This window comes from Anguilla anguilla, chromosome 1, assembly GCF_013347855.1.
Source record: "Anguilla anguilla isolate fAngAng1 chromosome 1, fAngAng1.pri, whole genome shotgun sequence".
NCBI classification, from domain to species: Eukaryota; Metazoa; Chordata; class Actinopteri; order Anguilliformes; family Anguillidae; genus Anguilla; species Anguilla anguilla.
In genome coordinates, this window is record NC_049201.1 from 79,888,402 (window position 1) to 79,908,057 (window position 19,656).

The 19,656-nt window shown below is 51.6% G+C and overlaps 1 protein-coding gene across 1 annotated transcript in view; it reads right to left on the reverse strand.

Moving 5' to 3' along the window:
• LOC118223718 (pumilio homolog 2-like) overlaps positions 1–19,398 on the reverse strand; it is a 40,040-nt gene extending 20,642 nt beyond the window's left edge. Inside the window, 7 exon segments of the mRNA XM_035410639.1 lie at positions 193–487; positions 1,349–1,521; positions 2,222–2,409; positions 3,551–3,656; positions 4,808–4,876; positions 16,740–17,118; positions 19,138–19,398. Of these exon segments, the coding sequence (XP_035266530.1) occupies positions 193–487; positions 1,349–1,521; positions 2,222–2,409; positions 3,551–3,656; positions 4,808–4,876; positions 16,740–17,118; positions 19,138–19,139 (1,212 nt within the window). The 5' untranslated portion in view covers positions 19,140–19,398.
• Positions 19,399–19,656: the final 258 nt, after the last annotated feature.

Below are 19,656 nucleotides of genomic sequence, written 5' to 3' on the forward strand. Positions count from 1 at the left end.
GCACACAAACCTGCTGATGGGAGTTGTAGTCCGACAGCACACAAACCTGCAGCTGGGAGTTGTAGTCCGATAGCACACAAACCTGCAGCTGGGAGTTGTAGTCCCATAAGCACACAAACTTGCTGCTGGGAGCTGTAGTCCGATAGCACACAAACCTGCTGCTGGGAATTGTAGTCCCATAAGAACACAAACCTGCTGCTGGGAGTTGTAGTCGAACAGGCCGACCGCGGCGCCGGAGGAGTCCAGCTGCACCTGGTTTCCGGCGTAGTCGAACTGGAGCGACTCCAGCCCGACCTGCTCCATGCCGTCCATGTTGGGCGCCTCCTGGTTCTGGAACTCCTCGGCGGGAGGTTTGCTCATGGCCTGGCCGGGGTGCTGGTGCTGGTGCTGGTGCTGGTGCTGGCCCATCATCTCCGGGCCGGGCTGGGGCGGTCCCATCCGTTCCGCCACCTCCGTGGGGGACGCCTGACGGCTGCCGGGGGTGCGGCTGCGGGGATTTGGGGAGGAGTTAGGCAACGCATCGCAGTGAACAGAACAATTTCACACCTCCCTGTGGGGTTCGGCTGCCGTTGCATAGTCACACGACTGATAATGGACTGACGATGAACTAGCAGACATTCGGGTGTGCACACACAAGTGCTTTTCACAAGCACAACAGGCTCCTGGATGGCCCTCCAATATTCAAACGAGCAATACAGATTTGACATGTGAAACCTCATAGACCTTAACACACAAAGCACTGTAAAAACAACAAACATTCCTGTTCGAGGTCAAGCTAATCCAAGCCTTACTTTTCAACACCTGACTCAAAAACCCCAGAGGAGAGGGACAGTCAAACACACAGCGTGGACAGACCTGGCAGGAGGCTAGTCGTGGCTTAAACGTGTATATGAAACACTGTAATCAGATCAGGGCTGCCCAGCCCTGTTCCTGGAGATCTGCGGTCCAGCAGGTTTTCAAACCCGAACAAAATCCACTGATTGGTACTGACTGTACCACTTACCAGCTCAAAGAGATCTCCGGCTGGAGAATGAAGTGTGCTTTATTAGGGCTGGAGCGGAAACCTACAGCGTGGTAGATCTCCAGAAACAGGGCTGGGCAGCCCTGCTGTAACTACTAGTGTCTGAAATGCATATTTAACCCATGACCAGCCTCCAGCCCTCGCTCTAGATGCTGGTCAATTTTCAAATTACTCAGATGAACTGTTTTTGTTTAGTTTCAGTGCAAATGGTCGCGTTTTAAAACTTTCAGTAAACGGGCAGAAACTGTGCAGGTGTCCAAAGGGTAAAAGCGATGATGAAATGATTTATTTTGGAGGGGGGGCAGAGGGGGGGTCTCAAACGCGTACTTGAAGTCCTTGCAGTCCCCGTCCATGCCGTTGGGCAGGCCGCGCCCGTTGGGTTTGGAGACGTCGTCCGCCTCTCCCTGGGCCATCTCCCGGCTGCTGTCCTCCTCGTAGGGGCACGGCTTGTCCTTCGGGTCGCCCTTCTCCGTCCCGTCCGGCTCCGTGTCCCCCCCGCCCTGCAGAGGAGGACAAACGCAGGACCGCCGTCAAGCACAGGCCGGGCCAGGCGAGCCCCCAGCCTGACAACTGACCGGAGGCCGCAGGTGTCCGTGGGTCTCCGTGGAGACACTACAAACTACAAACCCTCTCAAACGCATCCAGAGGCTTCTGTAGGACATCGACCTGCAGAGGCAGCACCTACCAAAACCCAGGTTTTCCTTCCAAAGACAGAGCCACAGCTCCACAGCCAGCAAACCACTTAAGCACACAACTGCTGGCAACCAACGTAAGGCAGCAGCCACTGCGGCTCCCTGGGAGTGAAGTGTGACATCACAGTAGCCCACCAGCGATGGAATGCCCCTCCCCCCTGGCAGTCTGAGCCAGCCCAGGGTCTGACTGGCAGCTGGCTAGCGCACCAGCCGGGGGGCCGCCCACTCAGGATGCCCTCCCGCTGCTCCTGAGACCTGGGCTGGATCTGGTTCCACTTCAACACATTCCCCCCTCCCTCGCTCTATTCCCTCGAGCGAGCCATTTTGTGATGAAATCTGTGACGCGACGGTGTCTCTTAAAGGCCTATTTCCAGAATGCAATGCACGGGCAATACCTATAAAGTTAGGAAACAGGGGACAGGGGTAGAGCGTGGAGACGGTGGAGACTGTGGAAGGGGGCGGGGACTGGGTTAGGGGGCGGGGACAGCGTTAGGGGGCGGGGACTCACGTAGCCTCCCTTCCTGTAGCGGCCGTCCAGCTTGTCCCCGGGGGAGGAGCTGAGGACGTACTCCACCATGCTCACGCCCAGACCGCCGCTCTCCGAGCGGGGCGACAGCACCGAGTTCACCTCGCTGTTGCCGTGGAAACCCTGCCCCGGCCGCCGCTGCACCATGATTGGCTGAGACACGGAGTGATCTGTGAGAGAGAGACAGAGAGAGAGAGAGGAAAGGAGAGAAAGACGGTACATCATCTTTTTGTTTGTTTTTTTCTTTCGGTTTTCAGGACTCCACACCATCGAGTTGACGGGTTAGGTGCGGTCCGCGCGCTGAACGCGCGTGTGAGAGGGGTCGTGACCCGCGACGCTGCGCTTCCTGAAGGAGAGCGAGGCCGTCGCTCTCTGACCCGGCAGCTCAGGGAGGAGATGACCTCACCGGCCGTAAGTCACCTGACCGCTGGGCGGCCCAAACGCCTCTACAGGCCGCCGAACCCCGAGCCAGAGCGGCCCGCGTGACTCCGGCACTGAGACTCCCCGTGTTCACACGGTAACAGTGGCGTCTGAACCGGTGATACGTTGGGTCTGGCAGAACGCTTCAGTGTGCGCGTCCTCACGGACCAAAAACACAAAGCTGAGACGTGACTGCGGTTTATCACTGAACCTTTCAAAGGGCGTTCATAAGAAGACCAACGCTCTGCATCGATCCACACGCAGTGGAAGGAGACCCTGCTGGCGCGTTTGAAACGGTGCTGAAAGAAGAGGAATGACTCATCTAAATGATGCAATAGGCCAGTAAGCACTTCAATTCATTTCCGCTCTAATCTGGCACACCTGACTCACACCAATTAGCAGCTCGATGAGAGATCTCTAGCAGGTGAGGGGGGGGGGGGGGTGTGCTTTGTTAGGGTTGGGGTGAGAACCTACAGGACGGCAGATCTCTAGCAGGTGAGGGGGGGGTGTGCTTTGTTAGGGTTGGGGTGAGAACCTACAGGACGGCAGATCTCTAGCAGGTGAGGGGGGGGGTGTGCTTTGTTAGGGTTGGGGTGAGAACCTACAGGACGGCAGATCTCTAGCAGGTGAGGGGGGGGTGTGCTTTGTTAGGGTTGGGGTGAGAACCTACAGGACGGCAGATCTCTAGCAGGTGAGGGGGGGGTGTGCTTTGTTAGGGTTGGGGAGAGAACCTACAGGACGGCAGATCTCTAGCAGGTGAGGGGGGGTGTGCTTTGTTAGGGTTGGGGTGAGAACCTACAGGACGGCAGATCTCCGGGAACAGGGCTGGGAAGCCCTGCTGTTAGAACTCTTTCGCATTAAAACTGAAAAAAATGGCGCGGTCACACTCACGGGACGCTCCCCAGGCGTTCTCCCGCCACTCCTCGCCCAAAAAGATGCCCTTCTGTCCGTCCTTGGCCGACTCGTCCGACTCCCAGAACTTCTTGGCGGGCAGCAGCTGCAAAACGGGAGAAGCCAGACGATCGCAGTGAGCGGCGGTGATGTCATCACCCGGGGACGGGAGCAATTGAGGAAGTAATTCCGGCCGCATGGCGGAATTACTATGGAAACGCCCATAACCACACGGCAACCAGCACCTTATCATTTAATCTGACCTTTCACAGACCGTAAGGCACAGGGACACACCAGCTAAAAACAAGCTCATCTGCAGTGCTACTGTATAGTCAGGTCAGCGAAATGAAAAGCATGGAAAATATTTTTAACGACATCGATGTCGTTAAAAAATATTTTCCATGCATTTAATTTTCTCTGTTGAGAAACCGCATCACAAAAGTAATTAAGTCAATTAAAGAATGTTATTTTATTGAGCTTGAACGATCTGACTATGCAGTAGTATATAGTATCCAACATATGCATTAATATACTAATTACTGCCTCTCTAAAGTTGCGGTATTTTATCCAGCTGAGCGAGATGTGTGCTGTTGACCACATGCTTATAAGGCACTGCATAAAATCAGTTAAATATTTATATTTAGACTAGCAGATCAGAAAGTCAAACCCTGGAGGCCTGCTGAGTCTGCTGCTATTTGATGCGATCCTGCAATTAAACGCGTAATTAACGGCACTGATTGGCTACGGAGACTGCACGGCTCGTTTCTGAGGCCTGACCTGGCAGGAAGTCACAGAAAAAACCTGCAGAGACCGCGGTCCTCCAGGACTGGAGTTTGAGACCTCTCAACGCACTCTCTCTGATCTCTACTTAACACTTTGAATAGCAGGTGTTTTTGAATATTATTCACAGATTCTATGTCAGTGCGTTCTAGAACCCTGCTCTTGCTTTCAGTCGCCAGTAGTGATTGTGACATCAGCATTAGAATGTTCAGCTAAGAACATTCTAATCTCACGACTGTGTTCTTACGCTTCAAAAGGTTAATAGAGGGTCTGTAGACTCATTTCTCTTTAGAATAGAAATTAATCGATCACCGAGTAATCGATCGCCTCAGGCTGATGGACCCGTCGCTGTATTACAAGTGTAACTTTGAGCTACAGTATCTGCCATATGGCTCATACCGCAAGGGAACACATTGCTAATAACACCAACAGACTAATCGATCACCGACCTCCCAGCCTGGCTAATCAATTGCCTACCTCGCCCATTCCTCGAGACTCCAGGGCCAGGGCCTGGAAATCGTGGTTCATGTCGTCTATGGACCGGACCTGAACAGAACACAGAACAGAATAAAGACAGATTAAGGTATGAGATCAAAAATGTTGTCTACAGAGTCAACATTATAATAGTAATAGCAGTAATGATAATAACAACAACGATACTAATAATAATAATACTAACAACAACAATTATTATTATGATGCACTTCTCAGAACATAGTGCTCAAAGCTCTTTCCTGAACAAAAAAAAGTGTTTTTAAAAGGGAATTATAACTGTCAATTGTCTCTGCCTTTCTGACGTTAACAGAGAGTGAAATCCAGAGCTTGGGGTCGCTCACAGAGAAGGATCTGTCACCTTTAGTTCTGAGTCTGGAGCGTGAGACAGTAAGGAGATCACTCTGTGAGGATCTGAGCAATCTCCCAGAACGATACGACACACAAGCAGACTTCAAACAACATCAGCAGGTCTGAAACAGACCTTTAGACCTTCAGCTGTTTCTCAATTAGCAGAGGGTGTCCGAGTGTAAGATCATACAAAGGGTTGGACTGGTCCACAAACCTCCACCCACCCCCAAACTAAGCACTGTGCAAACAACGATTAGCTATGCACTGCAAAGTGTCTGCCACAGAGCCTATAAAATCAATGAAATACCAGAAGATCGTCCTTTTTTTTTTGGGAGCTGCAGCAGCTCTTCGCTTGACTTTCCAGCACGTCCCACTGTGCACTTCCAGTCAAAGGCGCCCTAACTGGAAACCTTCAACAACAAAAAACACTGGAAACTGGAAACAGAAAAAAAATCTGTTTGAAGTCTGTTCAAACAAGAGTGCCAAACGCTGCCACGTGCCAAAAAACCTTCCCCTGATCGGCCGGGGGGGGGGGGGGGCCGCCACCACAGCAGGAACCGCAGCCAAAATTCCCACTTTTGGGAAGCTAGCTCCCTGGGCTTCGCATCCGGCGGCAACCAAAGCAGCCCGCGACGCCGCCGACACGGCGGAGGCGTCATGGCGACAGTCGCGCTTCCTCAGTTTATTACTGTTTTTTTCTTTTTCTTTTTCCCGTCAGAGAGTTCACCTCGCGCTCCGGGTCCGCGTAGGCCTCGGGCATTGTATTTACTTCCTGCGGCTGACGACGCGTGACGCGCGGGTGTGTCACTGCCTTCCGTACGTTTTACGTCGTTCCCAGCGCCTTCGCCGGATTGGCCGTGACAGCCGCCCCGGCCCAGCGCAGCCAATGGGAACGCTGCCCTCAGGCCCGCGGGCGTCGGACAGAGGCCGCATCGCCGCTGCCGGCCGACGAAATCGGATAACTCGCGCCAAGCGGTTTTCCTTTCTTTTCGCACTGAACCCCGACGTGGAAAATTCACAGCGCAAATACTTTCCCTTTCACCGACAAAACTAATCTGATACTGCAAAAAAAAGTCCAAAAAAAAAAGTCCAAAAAATGTTTTTTTTCAAAAAGCTAAAAGACTGAAGCCAGGTTCAGGGGGGGCCGTACGTATCGACCCCCCCTCGACCCCGCCCACCTACCGCTAATGGAAGTTCTGAATAAGTGCAAAACACCTGCTCATGAAAGCATTATATCTGCTACACAAATGAAGCAATTACCAAAGGTCAAGTCTTTTTTTGCACCACCAGAATACCCCGTGGCAAAAACATCACCTGAAACATGGCCTAAAAAAATGCAGTTACACTGAAGGCATTCTGCAAGGCTTCTGTAAACTAAATCAAAGACTCTGTCTGAACATCACAGTTACACAATGACTGACCAACACGATCCAGGGGTTATTAAAATAGTATGCTCATCATCTACGATTCTGTCTGAGGGAAAGTTTCAAAGAATCATCCAGGAAAAGAAACTCACCCTGCACTTATCAGTCCCAAAAACAGAAGCAAAACTGGTAGGCTGAAAGCATGTGACTGAATCACAAGCATTCTTCCTCAAAAGGGCACAAGATACAGGCTAGGCTAGAGCAAGCTAGACCTCCAATCACAAAACAACAAACACAACACAACCTGCACTGCAAACCAATCACAAAACAACAAACACAACACAACCTGCACTGCAAACCAATCACAAAATAACAAACACAAACACAACCTGCACTGCAAACCAATCACAAAACAACAAACACAACCTGCACTGCAAACCAATCACAAAACAACAAACACAAACACAACACAACCTGCACTGCAAACCAATCACAAAACAACACAACACAACCTGCACTGCAAACCAATCACAAAACAACAAACACAACACAACCTGCACTGCAAACCAATCACAAAACAACAAACACAACACAGCGAGGTCAGGATATTTTTAACCCCAGTGCAGATCATCCTAATCCCTACAACCACCCGGCATCCATGGTTTCCAACCCTAGTTCCTGGAAACCTATGTCCTGCAGGTTTTCACTCCAACCCTAACAAAGCACACCTCCATTCACCATCCAGTGATCTCGTTGCAAATTATTAATCAGGTGTGCCAAATTATGGGTGAAATGAAACCCCAGAGGGTGGTAGATCTATAGGAACAGGGTTGGGGTCCACTGCACTATATCTTCCATGGTCCCGTTTTACAGACTTTATTTAGCTTTATTTAGAGTCAAACAAAATCTTCTAAGTGCCATCTTCTCGAAACTTGAGCTGCTTTTCTACACTGCACTTGGCTACCATCTGCATTCTGAGGGCCATTGGGCAGAGCCGCTACAGTACGCAATGGGGAAGTGAAGAGACTTTACGGGTGAATCCAACGCTGCGTTGTATTAAAAGGTCCTTACATTTCCGTGCAGTCACTATGACAATGCTGCGCATTTGACACCGCTGCTCCACAATCTTCTGCCTAACCAGTATGCCCAGTATTACTTTTAGAGAGTCGCAGCATTAAACAAAGGGTTTGACAGGCACGCTAACCAGCAGGCAAAGTCTGCTGCTGAACCAACATTCTAGATCTAGAGGAACCACAGTGGGGAAATATGGTACTTCTGTGAGAGTTCTTGTGAAAGTTTGTGGAAGTTTTGGCCCTGGTATCGATGACCAATACTTGCCTGGTCACGTTGGCTGATGCAAACCCTGTCTTATATTACAGCACACAAAAAAAACACAACTTCTCCACCGAAAGTTCCACGTTTATGGAAGCACCAGCCGAGCACAGATGCTAACTTATGAAGGAAAAAAGTAACAACTTCTGTTTGTTTAAAAAATATTTCAAGGTTGTTTGCTTCAGTATTAGGCGGAGAGAAGGAGTCAAGGGTGGTACAGAGTCTGTGCAGCTTCGATAGTCCGTTCGGCTGGTGATAAAAATTAAAATAAACGCTCAGGTGACTGACTGGGCTACTTTTTGAGCTTGACGTTTATACTAACTTTACAGCATCAGAGGCATGTCAAATGCATTGCATGCATGTCAGCATGCACGTACTGTACGCATGCTAGATCATATTGGCCCTAATCTTAGTTCAATACCAGTGAGTTTGTTATTACCAACCACACTTCTGTGGCTACGCAGGTCTCGAAAATGGTTCCTCACATGTAACCTAAAAGCCTACGAAGTTCTAGATTTAACTTGAATGTTTTGACTGAAACTCGAGTCGTTTCAATTCGTTTGGGAGCAAGGATGCCGCCGGGAGAAAAGGGGGCGGACCATCGCCCGCCCGTTCAGCGGAATGCCGACGCCCGCGTTCCAACCAATCGCCTCGCTGCTCGTTGTTCTGAAGAACCAGGAAGCAAACCGGGAAGAACGCGAAGACACGGCAACCCGTAACCTGGTTTGCATACATGGGTTGTCGTGGGCAACGATAAACTGGTCGTGGTCAGACGATACTTGCCTACAGCCTGCGATCGCACAGGCGACTCCGCTGACCTTGCGGAAGAGCACTCTGAAGTAGGCCCTGCAAGCATACAAGCTGTCAGCAGGACAAGCCAACGCCAAGCCAAAGTCTTCACTTGGTGACTTCAAGCCATCAACAGAGTGGCCAAGCTGTGGGGGGGGGGGGGGGGGGCGAGGGGGAATCAACTGATACTCAAGCGTGAACATTTCCCGGGTCCCAAGCCAAAATAAAAACTAAACTGACACAAGGAGACGAAAAGATCCAGAGCATGTCCTGACCGGTCGGGAAGGACGCTCGCTAAGGGCTCCTGAGCTTAGGGACCAGTGAGGGCCAGAGGGTCCCCGCCAGACAGGGTAACGGGACCTTTACCGACAGTTCGGCCGCGGCTAAGGGGGCGGAGACGACGGCTGCATTTTTTTTGGCACGCTTCGCCAGCGTCACCGGTCACCGGGAGCCACGGCTGGCGACGATTACGGGGAACGCCGAGAAGAGAGGGGCTCCGCCCTCACAGGAAGCTCCGCCCTCGCAGGAAGTGCTCGAAGGCCTCGTTCCCGTGCACGCCCGCGCACACAGGACGCTGGATAAACACCGCAGTGCACACCGCATTCTAACATCTCACTCCACTTCCCCCTTCAGTGGGCATGAGTCAGAGACAAAACACACGCACAGAGAGAGAGAGAGGAGAGAGGGCAAAGAGAGATGGAGCAGCGGAGGGGGAGAGAGGGAGGGGGAGAGAGCAGGGAGGGGGAGAGAAGGAGAGGGAGAGAGGAGGGAGGGGGAGAGAAGGAGAGGGGGGATGAGGGAGGGAGAGATGAGGAGAGGGATGTAGAGAGGGGAGAGTGTGAGAGAGAGAAAGAAAGATGGGAGGGAGAGAAGGAGAGGGAGAGAGGAGGGAGAGGGATGGAGAGTGGGGAAGACAGAGGGAGGGAGAGAAGGAGAGGGAGAGAGGAGGGAGAGGGATGGAGAGTGGGGAAGACAGAAAGAGGGAAGGAGAGAGAGAGAGGGAGAGAGGAGGGAGAGGAAGGTGAGAGGGAGAGACAGGGAGAGGGATGGAGAGAGTGGAAAGAGGGAAAACAGATAGAAAGAGGGAGGGAGAGAGACTGAACTGAGGCTAGTTCCTGTAATCCTCTATCTGTAAATTAGCAGGAAGACAATGCTCAAAACAAGAAAGGAGTGAAACAAAGGTCTGACAACAAAGAACTGGCACAACTTTGAATCTCCCATAATGCCACTGTGCCATCGGCATCAAACCTGTTTCTGTATCACAAATGGTGTCACTTCTTTCCACCACTCAGGTCACAGACAGTAACATCCTTTCACAGACACTTATCACACTCAACCATCTATGAGACATTTCAGTCCCCCCCCCCCCCCCCCCACCCCACACGCATTCTGACTTAGCATCTCTGGCAGTTGAGTTTATTCCACTGGTCTGGCTTATGCAACAAGCAGCGTTAAATTACAGGAAAGCACCAAAAACCACAGAGTGCAGAGTGGAGGGCTCTGACAGGATGACAGTGATCCACTGGTCCAATCAGAAATGCGGGGGGGTGGGGGGGTCTATGACTAAGTAAACTCAGCAAACACGTTCAAATAAACCTCCGCTGGGAAGGGCCTCTCAGAGGCCTGTGTGTAATCTTTCATCATCCGCGGCGGCATCCATCTCTGGGGCCTCTTCGGCAGTGACGGTCTCCAGAGGCAACGAGCGCCGCGTGCGCCAAGCGCTACACAAACCCGCGAGAGAGACAGAGAGCCGCGCGCCGAACGGCGGGTCCGTGCGGGGCAGGGGGAACGCGTAGCCGAGTCGGCCAATGGGGCGCGAGGCGCCACAGCCGAGCGATTTGTAGGGAAAAGGGGCCGCCTTGCGGACGGGAGAGGAGGCGGTGAGAGGAGGAGGCGCTGGTGAGAGGAGGCGCTGGTGAGAGGAGGCGCAGTGAGAGGAGGTGCTGGTGAGAGGAGGCGGCGGTGAGAGCAGGCGCTGGTGAGAGGAGGCGGTGAGAGCAGGCGCTGGTGAGAGGAGGCGGTGAGAGGAGGCGGTGGTGAGAGGAGGCGGTGAGAGCAGGCGCTGGTGAGAGGAGGCAGTGAGAGGAGGCGCTGGTGAGTGGAGGCAGTGAGAGGAGGCGCTGGTGAGTGGAGGCAGTGAGAGGAGGCGCTGGTGAGAGGAGGCAGTGAGAGGAGGCGCTGGTGAGTGGAGGCAGTGAGAGGAGGCGCTGGTGAGTGGAGGCAGTGAGAGGAGGCGCTGGTGAGTGGAGGCAGTGAGAGGAGGCGCTGGTGAGTGGAGGCAGTGAGAGGAGGCGCTGGTGAGAGGAGGCAGTGAGAGGAGGCGCTGGTGAGTGGAGGCAGTGAGAGGAGGCGCTGGTGAGAGGAGGCAGTGAGAGGAGGCGCTGGTGAGAGGAGGCAGTGAGAGGAGGCGCTGGTGAGTGGAGGCAGTGAGAGGAGGCGCTGGTGAGTGGAGGCAGTGAGAGGAGGCGCTGGTGAGAGGAGGCAGTGAGAGGAGGCGCTGGTGAGAGGAGGCAGTGAGAGGAGGCGGCGGTGAGAGGAGGCGCTGGCTCGCTGGCGAGGTACGGTTTCCTGCGTGGCGTGTGAGCGGCGGTACGCGGCTCCTCTTACTCGCGCCTCCGGTGACTAATCCCTCGGCCTCTCCGGGGCTCGTCTCGTATGACATCACCGGAGGGGCGGCGCCCCGGATCGGCACGCTCGCGAGCGGGGGCGCCCTGTGAACCTCGGGCCCGTCTAACCCCACCCCCACCCCCCCCAGCGTCACCGAAACCTGGCGCCTCGTTCATACGACCCGCTTTCAACTCATCCTCAACACAAGCGTAACGTCAGCGTACAAAAGCTAGATGCCCAGCGCCCTTCAGCCCAGCTACATAAAGGACTGCACAGGTGCCCGACAGCCAGGACAGTCAAGGCTGTACAAACTGGGAGCGTTCCGTTCGTTTCCTAAAACGTCCACGCGCACGAGCGGACGAAAACGTGAAACGAGCGTCGATTTTCACGCTAGCTCAAATCCACTGCGTACGGGATCCGTGTGCACAGGCTCTTAGAAAGCAGACCCCTGGAAACAGTTATACTCCCTCAGTTTACCCAGGCACAGGTGTTGGAAATTAGCCTCTGGCTACAAACAGACGGCAGCGCGTGTAGCGCTTGTTTTCACACACTGGAGCAAAGCAGTCTGCCATGTCGCTAACAAATAAAACAAACAAACAAACAAACAAGGCTCCTGATATTTAATTACAGACAGACTTCATATCATTTACTGAATTTGGGCAGAAAGGACAGCGCAGAGCGACATCATTGACAGACTATACCTGATCTAACTACCACCACGCTGTACATTTCACTCTAAATCCACCCCCCCCCCCCCCCCCCGCCCCCTTTCATGACACTTGTTATATGTTCCCACATCACAGCACTTTTTGGTAATTTGTATTTGTCCTAATAATGTAGCTTATTCTTCTGCCTAGCTGGCTTTGCAGAGGTTAGGTCAGAATAGTGTTCACTGTGTGAACTAAACTGTGTTCTTGGCTTTAAATAGCTGTGCAAAATAAGTATTGTATCTTACTGAACCTGTGTTTTGTAGTTGTCCATGACCATGAAATGTGCGTTTTGTACATCGCTTTGGATAAAGGCGTCTGCCAAATAGATGTAATGTAAAAAACGGAATGTAATCACTGGACCTGGAGCGTTCGCATGTGCACAGAGAGCAGTGTGGCCAGCCTCGTGTCCCACGTCCGTCTGCAGCGCCTCAGCCGATCCTCAGGTGAAGGTGAGCATTTTTCTGCCTGTGCATGCATGTTAAGCTTGCTTTTGTTTTGTTTTTGGGGGGGGGGGGGTGGACTCCTGATCTAGCGTGAAGCACAGGCGACAGACTCCTGACGCCTGCGTGGGTCTGCAGAGCGGAGCTTTCACCCGCACGGGCAAGTGGTGGAGCGATTTTGCCCCGAACGCTGTTACCCTGGAGACAAGGTCTCCTGTGAACTCTGACCTCTAAACGCGCCCCCGGCGGGCCGTTCCCATTGGCCCCCCTCTCACGGCGGCCGTTACCGCGCAGCTCGGAGACCAAAAACCCAGCAGGCTTCAAAAACAGCCAATCCCACCTCTCCTCTGCTGACACGTTCCTTTGTTATTGAACGATGGAGGGGGTGGGTATAAAATACTGTGCCAGTCTGCTGGTGCCCCATTCTGGGTTGAGTGGGAGGAGTCTCCAGTGACGGCCAATGGGAAAGATGCATTCCTGTGCACTGGCTCTGAGGCCGAAGCAGCACTCAACACGCTGCTATCAGGTTCCTAACACACAGCCCTAACGCACGGAGCTCTGTTACAGAGAAGCAGGGGGATATCAGGTGCTTCCCGTACACCATGGGGAGAGCCCAATCACCCAAACTCCCTCCCTCCATTTCTCCCTCTCTCCCTCCCTCCCTCTCTCTCCCTACCTCCCTCCCTCCCTCCATTTCTTTCTTTCTCTCTCTCTCTCTCTCCCCCCCTTCCATTTCTCCCTCCCTCCTACCCTCTCTCCCTCCATTTCTCCCTCTCTCTCTCTCCCTCCCTCACCTCATGTGTATGATGTGTGGCCGAGCGTGACTCAAAAAGGGAGGGATGTCCAGGCCCGGCTCCTGGTCCGTTTCCGTTAGCGTTAGCTCCAGGTGAATCAGCGGAGTGCTCTTTCCGACGCAGAACGGACGCACGACCACTAAAGGCGGAACCCTGTTGTTTTTTTCTCCAAAATAAAGGACCCTCAGGCTGGCGACGGAGATGAAGGTGAGCCCAAACGCAGCCTCGTCCTGCTGTGGGAAATGCACAGCACCGCCGCCCCCTGACCACCGGCTCCACCTCCCACCGGCAGGGCCTAATTACAGCTGAGAGTAGTTCTGCTTCCTTAAGGGAGACCTTACAAACAAAACACACACACGCACACACACACTTACTCACACACACACACGCACGCACACTTACTCACACACACACACACGCACACACACTTACAAACACACACGCACACACACTTACACACACACACACACACTTACACAGAGACAAGCACATAAAAACAGACAGATACACACACACACACACGGACACGAACACACACTTACTCACACAGAGACAAGCACACACACACACTCACTCACACAGAGACAAATACATAAAAACAGACACACGCACACACACACACACACACACACATAAATACACACACTCAAATACACACAAGCATTGTGGAGACCTCACCAAGCTGAGAAAAAGATGAGGACGAAGAAGCCGCTGGCTTGTTGGGGCTAAAATAATCAGCGAGCTCAGCGTGACGCAGGGTTGGTATGCTGAGTACCTACACGCACGGTCAGGTGACTCCTCGCCCACTACGTCCCTCCGCTTGCTTCGCTACCTGGCCTACCTGTGCACATACGGCCGCTTGCTAGCTACAGGCTTGCAATGCAACCCTGACCTACTGTATGCTTCGAATACTACAGCCTCCCAAAAGAAGACCGAAATCCCAGCGTTCTAATTAAATCCGCCTCCCTGCGCTTCTTGTGAAATGACCCGTACAGAGAAGCCTTAAGCTAAAAGGACGGCTGCCAGCAACCATTTCGGTGGAGCTCCATTTCGGGTCGGAAATACCAGCCGGCGCTGCTCGACGAGGCAGAGGATGGACCGAACTGAACAGAACCGGGCCCTGAAGCTGAAGTGTATAATATAAGGCACAAACTGTTTAAGAGGTCAAGTGTGTTTTTGCCATGGTAAAATGAAGCCACACAACACAATGAGAACGTGCCAACACCTGAAAGATATGCTACATAGTGAGGACTCAGAGCACGGCTGTATAATTCCAGTCCTGGAGGGCCCCAGTGTCTGCGGGTTTAACTCCAGTCCTGGAGGGCCGCAGGGCCTGCTGGTATAACTCCAGTCCTGGAGGGCAGCAGCGTCTGCAGGTTTAACTCCAGTCCTGGAGGGCCGCAGTGCCTGCAGGTTTAACTCCAGTCCTAGAGGGCCGCAGTGTCTGCAGGTTTAACTCCAGTCCTGGAGGGGCCACAGCGTCTGCAGGTTTAACTCCAGTCCTGGAGGGCCGCGGTGTCTGCTGGTTTAACTCCAGTCCTGGAGGGCCGCAGTGCCTGCAGGTTTAACTCCAGTCCTGGAGGGCCGCAGTGCCTGCAGGTTTAACTCCAGTCCTGGAGGGCCGCAGTGTCTGCTGGTTTAACTCCAGTCCTGGAGGGCCGCAGTGTCTGCAGGTTTAACTCCAGTCCTGGAGGGCTGCAGTGTCTGCAGGTTTAACTCCAGTCCTGGAGGGCTGCAGTGTCTGCAGGTTTATCTCCAGTCCTGGAGGGCTGCAGTGTCTGCAGGTTTATCTCCAGTCCTGGAGGGCCACAGTGTCTGCTGGTTTTTGGGGTGTTCTCAGCACCAGTGGTTCCTTAGAGTCATTGATTGTCTAAAGCAAACATCTTGTTTTCAAGGGCTTAACTTTCAGCTGATTGACAAAGGATTGAAAATCAAAGGAACCGGCAGACACAGCAGACCCCTGGTAATTTGGTTTTTGACACCCGTTTACCTCCCAAGAGAAGAAAAATAAAATAGCAATCAACCGCACAGACAAACTGAGGAGCAAGCCTTCAACACTGTCGTTAAACCGATCTGAATGTTTGGATTATCAAATACAAACTTTAAAAACTTTCTCCTGCCGTTTGTCTGTTGGTGAAAGGACATAAACTCTACACTCTTAAACAGACCAGGTCTGCGCAGCGCCCAAAAAAACAAACAAAAAAAGAACCATCAATTTTACAACTTCAATGCTGCTTTCATGTTTCATAAATCTAAACATCTAGCATTTAATGCAGATACATATAGATCCCCTCATAATGTCGCCCAATACTCTGAGAAGAATAAACTCGACTAACCAGACCACCTATGAAGACATCATGACAGAACTGATCATAGCGGATTTCACCAGCTATTCTGCACCTACGGCCGAGACCTTCACCACAGGGGATGTGGTCTTCCACGGTGACACGGACATTCTGCTGACCTTTTAAAGGCCTCACAGCCTCACGTCGACGTTTGCGTGTGAGGCTGCTTCGCACTACCCTGTCCTTTCGCACGAGCCCGAATGGCGATCAGTTCACTCCTCAGCCGCCGGGACTCAACGGTAAACGGCCTGTTGGAAAGGTAACACGCGCGCGGTGTGGTCCCCCCCCTCCCTCCCCCCCCTTCCAAATCCAACAAATGAGCCCAGAAAGAGGTACTGGCCCACAGTGACACAAGTATAAACCAACTGTGGGAGTTCTTATGCCCTAAATATTAGTCCATCTTCCAAACAAACCCCCCTGCCGAGGCACTGCTAGGCTGCCAAGCTAGGCGGGCTGCGATCCAACATGGCTGCCAGAGGGAAGCTTCCGGAAAGGAAGCAGCACTTACTGTAGCAGCGACACGGTGTGCCTGGGGACACACTCCTCACCACACGCTCGCCCCACACCTCGCTCTATTCAACCCTTTCCCAGTCTGCCATAAGTCTGCTAGAATCATAGTCCGAGTCTCCTATTTAAACGGCTGCTTTCACTTTAAAACTTGCTGTCACAGCACCAACGGGATTGGTCAGAAAAATATTGGCTGTATTTTGCAAAAAAAAAAAAAGGCTTCTTAAGGTTTTAGGGTTTTTAACTGATCGGACCAACGATGCCTTCGGCAAGATTGCAGCAGACAGGAGGCACATGAGGTGCCCGGATCCTGTCAGGTTTCCCAACCTGGATCTACCTGGTCAACGTGAACCAATCAGAGAACCAAAGGTAAAGGTTGTGTTGGAGGGGAATTTTACATTTTTAACACTTTCCATTTTCTAAACGAACCATTCTGAGGGTACTGCTAAGCCTTTAAACCAGGTGAGCCGCAGGCTAAAGTGTTTGTGAAAAAGTACCCCCCCCCCCCCCCCTCCGAGCACACCAGCACTGAAGTATCCCCCAAGCCTTTAAGCTGCTGTGTGACCAGCAAAATGTTACTAGACTGTTCTGTCGATGCAATAACATCAGCACTACATGGCAGCGGCATTGTGAGAGGGAGCGGCGTTAGCCAGCTGGGCGGGAGGTAGCGGGCCGTACCTGGTCGACGTGGATGCTGTCCCCCGTGGGCCATCGATGCTTGCTGGTGTAGCCGCTGAGCTGCTCGCCCGGCTGCCTCTGGAAGAAGTAGCCCACCGTGGCGTCGTCCTGGGACCGCCCGCTGAGCGGGGGCTGGGGCCCCGGGACGCCCGCGACCGACGCCGGGGTCAGGGCGTGGGGGATGGGGCCCCCGTCCAGGGCCTGGGGAGGCGGGGGCCCCCCGGGGCCCGGCCCGCCCCCGCCGCCGGCGGCCCCGGGCACCCTGACTCCTGCGGCCTCCTGCGCGCCGTTAGCGTGTAGCATGCCGCTCCGCGTCTCCTGCCAGCCCACTTCATTCATGCCGAGGAGGACACATGGAATGCTCATTCCACGTAAAAACCTGCAGCGGGGGGTGGGAGGACACGTGTGACCCACAGGAAGACACCATAGAAACTCTAATTTTGCACTGTCGTGTTCATCACACACGCTAAACAGTTTCAAAGCTCTGTACGTTCCATCAGTTCTAATCCTTCAGGTTAAGTCTTTTCCCTTTTTTTAATCTATTTATCTTTTTTATCTTTCATATCTATTTTTTTTTTTTTTAAGTTACCCATTTAAGGATTATGATGGTCCCGGCTGTAGATGATTAATCTATTCCTAATTTTGTACAAAAATCTGGCCTGAGGTGTGTCTACAACTGCTTTATCTAACAGAGGAACCGCCGTGCGAAACGACAAGTGTCATTTTCACCATCAAACCCAAAGGAGATTCAGTTTAAAACAAAATGGCTTTCAGAACTCAGAGAGGCCCCCCGAGCAGAGGTTAATGTAAATAAAAAATGCCCGGAGTTAATCTGTAACGCGCTGCTGGTTAACACAACACGTTACGGTACCTGATTACATCACTATAGCGCCTCAATTTTGGGTGAGCGATTCCACCCCCACATTAGACATTCAGGGAGGTGTCAAGAAAAAAAGTCAGAAGGGGAACAGGAGTTCAATAGCATGCCAAGTTCATCTTGATCAGGGTTTAAAACAGTTATAAGCACCTAAGCAGCTACAGGTGGCTCTCACAGGACTAGAATCAGAGATGGATTAGTAGGCCGAGTTGTACTCACAGAAAGAAAAAGAAAAGAAAAAAGTAAAACTCTTTGCACCATGCAGGACCAGTGCATTAAGACGCGAGAGTGAGCCTAATAGTCAGTGTTTGTGTTAAATTACACTTGCAGAGAAGAGCTTAGGACAAACTGGACTATAAAAAGATGCAGGATGGAGGTGTGCATGTGTGTTATGCAAAAAGACACCGGAGGTCCCTAAAAAGCGCAGGACTTGTCACACACACATATTGCATCTTAAATGACTAATGCGGATGGCAAGTAGGCCTCATAATGTACAGCTACTGCTATTAGCTATACGCTTAGATGCATGCATACCACAAGACCTATAAATTAATAGATTTCAAAACGGTAATGTGGTTTACCAGGCATCAGTATTAAATGAGCAGCAACAGTTTATATCTGGGCTTTTTAAAAAATCAGACAAAGCGAAGTACTCCGCCAAGACTAACTTGAAGCCAAGTTGGCGAAGTTAGCAAGCAAAGTAGACAAACACCAGCTAGCCAGCCAGTAACTCCTGTTTAGTTGGAATTGGCCATACTTGACAAATATTAAGAAATAATCAACGAGCCAACAAAGTGCACAAATACTTTTCTAAACGATTTGTGCCCTGCCTTCATAATGCAACATCAGCGTGGTGAACAAACAACGCACAGGAGCTTAAGAAAACGAAAGACAGCGGCCTTCCCCGCTCCACCAGGGGAAACGGCAACATTGTATTGTTGCTAGCTAACTTGAAACAAAGCTATCACGAAAAAAACAACCGACGACTGGCGCTACCTAGCTACCTTCCTGCCAAACATATGTGTTACCGTCGGTTAAGTTAGTAAGTTTAGACAATTCTGTCAGTTTACCTAGATGTCCAGCCAGTTTACACGAACTTACTTTTGTGTCATTTTAGCTAACACACCTGGAGTGGAAACAAACGGCAAGTCATCAACTTAGCTAACCTGCTAGCTAGCCGAATTGACGAGAAACTGAACTAGACGGCTAACCAACGTTAGCCATATTTTAAGCAGTCCGTTGGAATTGATAAACTAGACTAACTGAAATTGTTAGAACTACACGGATCCAACCAACTTTAGAGAACATGCAATATAGATGCAATTCGGACTAAACTTAAAATTAGTTAGCCAGCCAAAAAGCTTGCTAACGTAGCCATGGCGTTATGATGTTCACAAACACAGCATGCCATTTTCCTACGCAGAACAAGTAAACACAATGCAAGCTAGTAGTGTTAGCTACAACTCTGGAAAAACTTAACTAGTACAATACATCACATACAATTCATAGTTAACAACTTACATCAGCAGAGTAAGTCTGATCGGTTTTATCGACGGCTAAAAATATTTTAGGAACTAACGTTCGCAAGAAGACTAACTGTTATTAGTTTAGCTAGACAGCAGGTAAGCTACAGCTGCCTTGATACCGAGAAGAATAAGCTAAATGGCTAATACGCTAACTAGCGTTACAGGCCTCTAACCATTTCGGTTCAAAAGCTAGCTAGCTGACTAGCACAACTTGGCTAAAAATAAAAATAAAGAACTGAGTTAGGTAGTAACTTAGCTCGCTAGTACGCACAATAACACGTAGCAGCTGGCTAGCTTTCGCAGGTCGACAAAGCGGCTTCAGTGCTGTTACAGATCCACCTAATTCAACCAGCTAGAATTATTAATCCAAATAGTCGGCGGAACATTCAACATCGGCTCCTTTAGCGTGCAAGCTAACAAAACAAAACCACACACAGCACCACCGAGCTAGCAGTCGCTGCTGGGTTACTACGCTAACAACATGGCCCCCCCTCCTTACTCTACACAAGAGGCC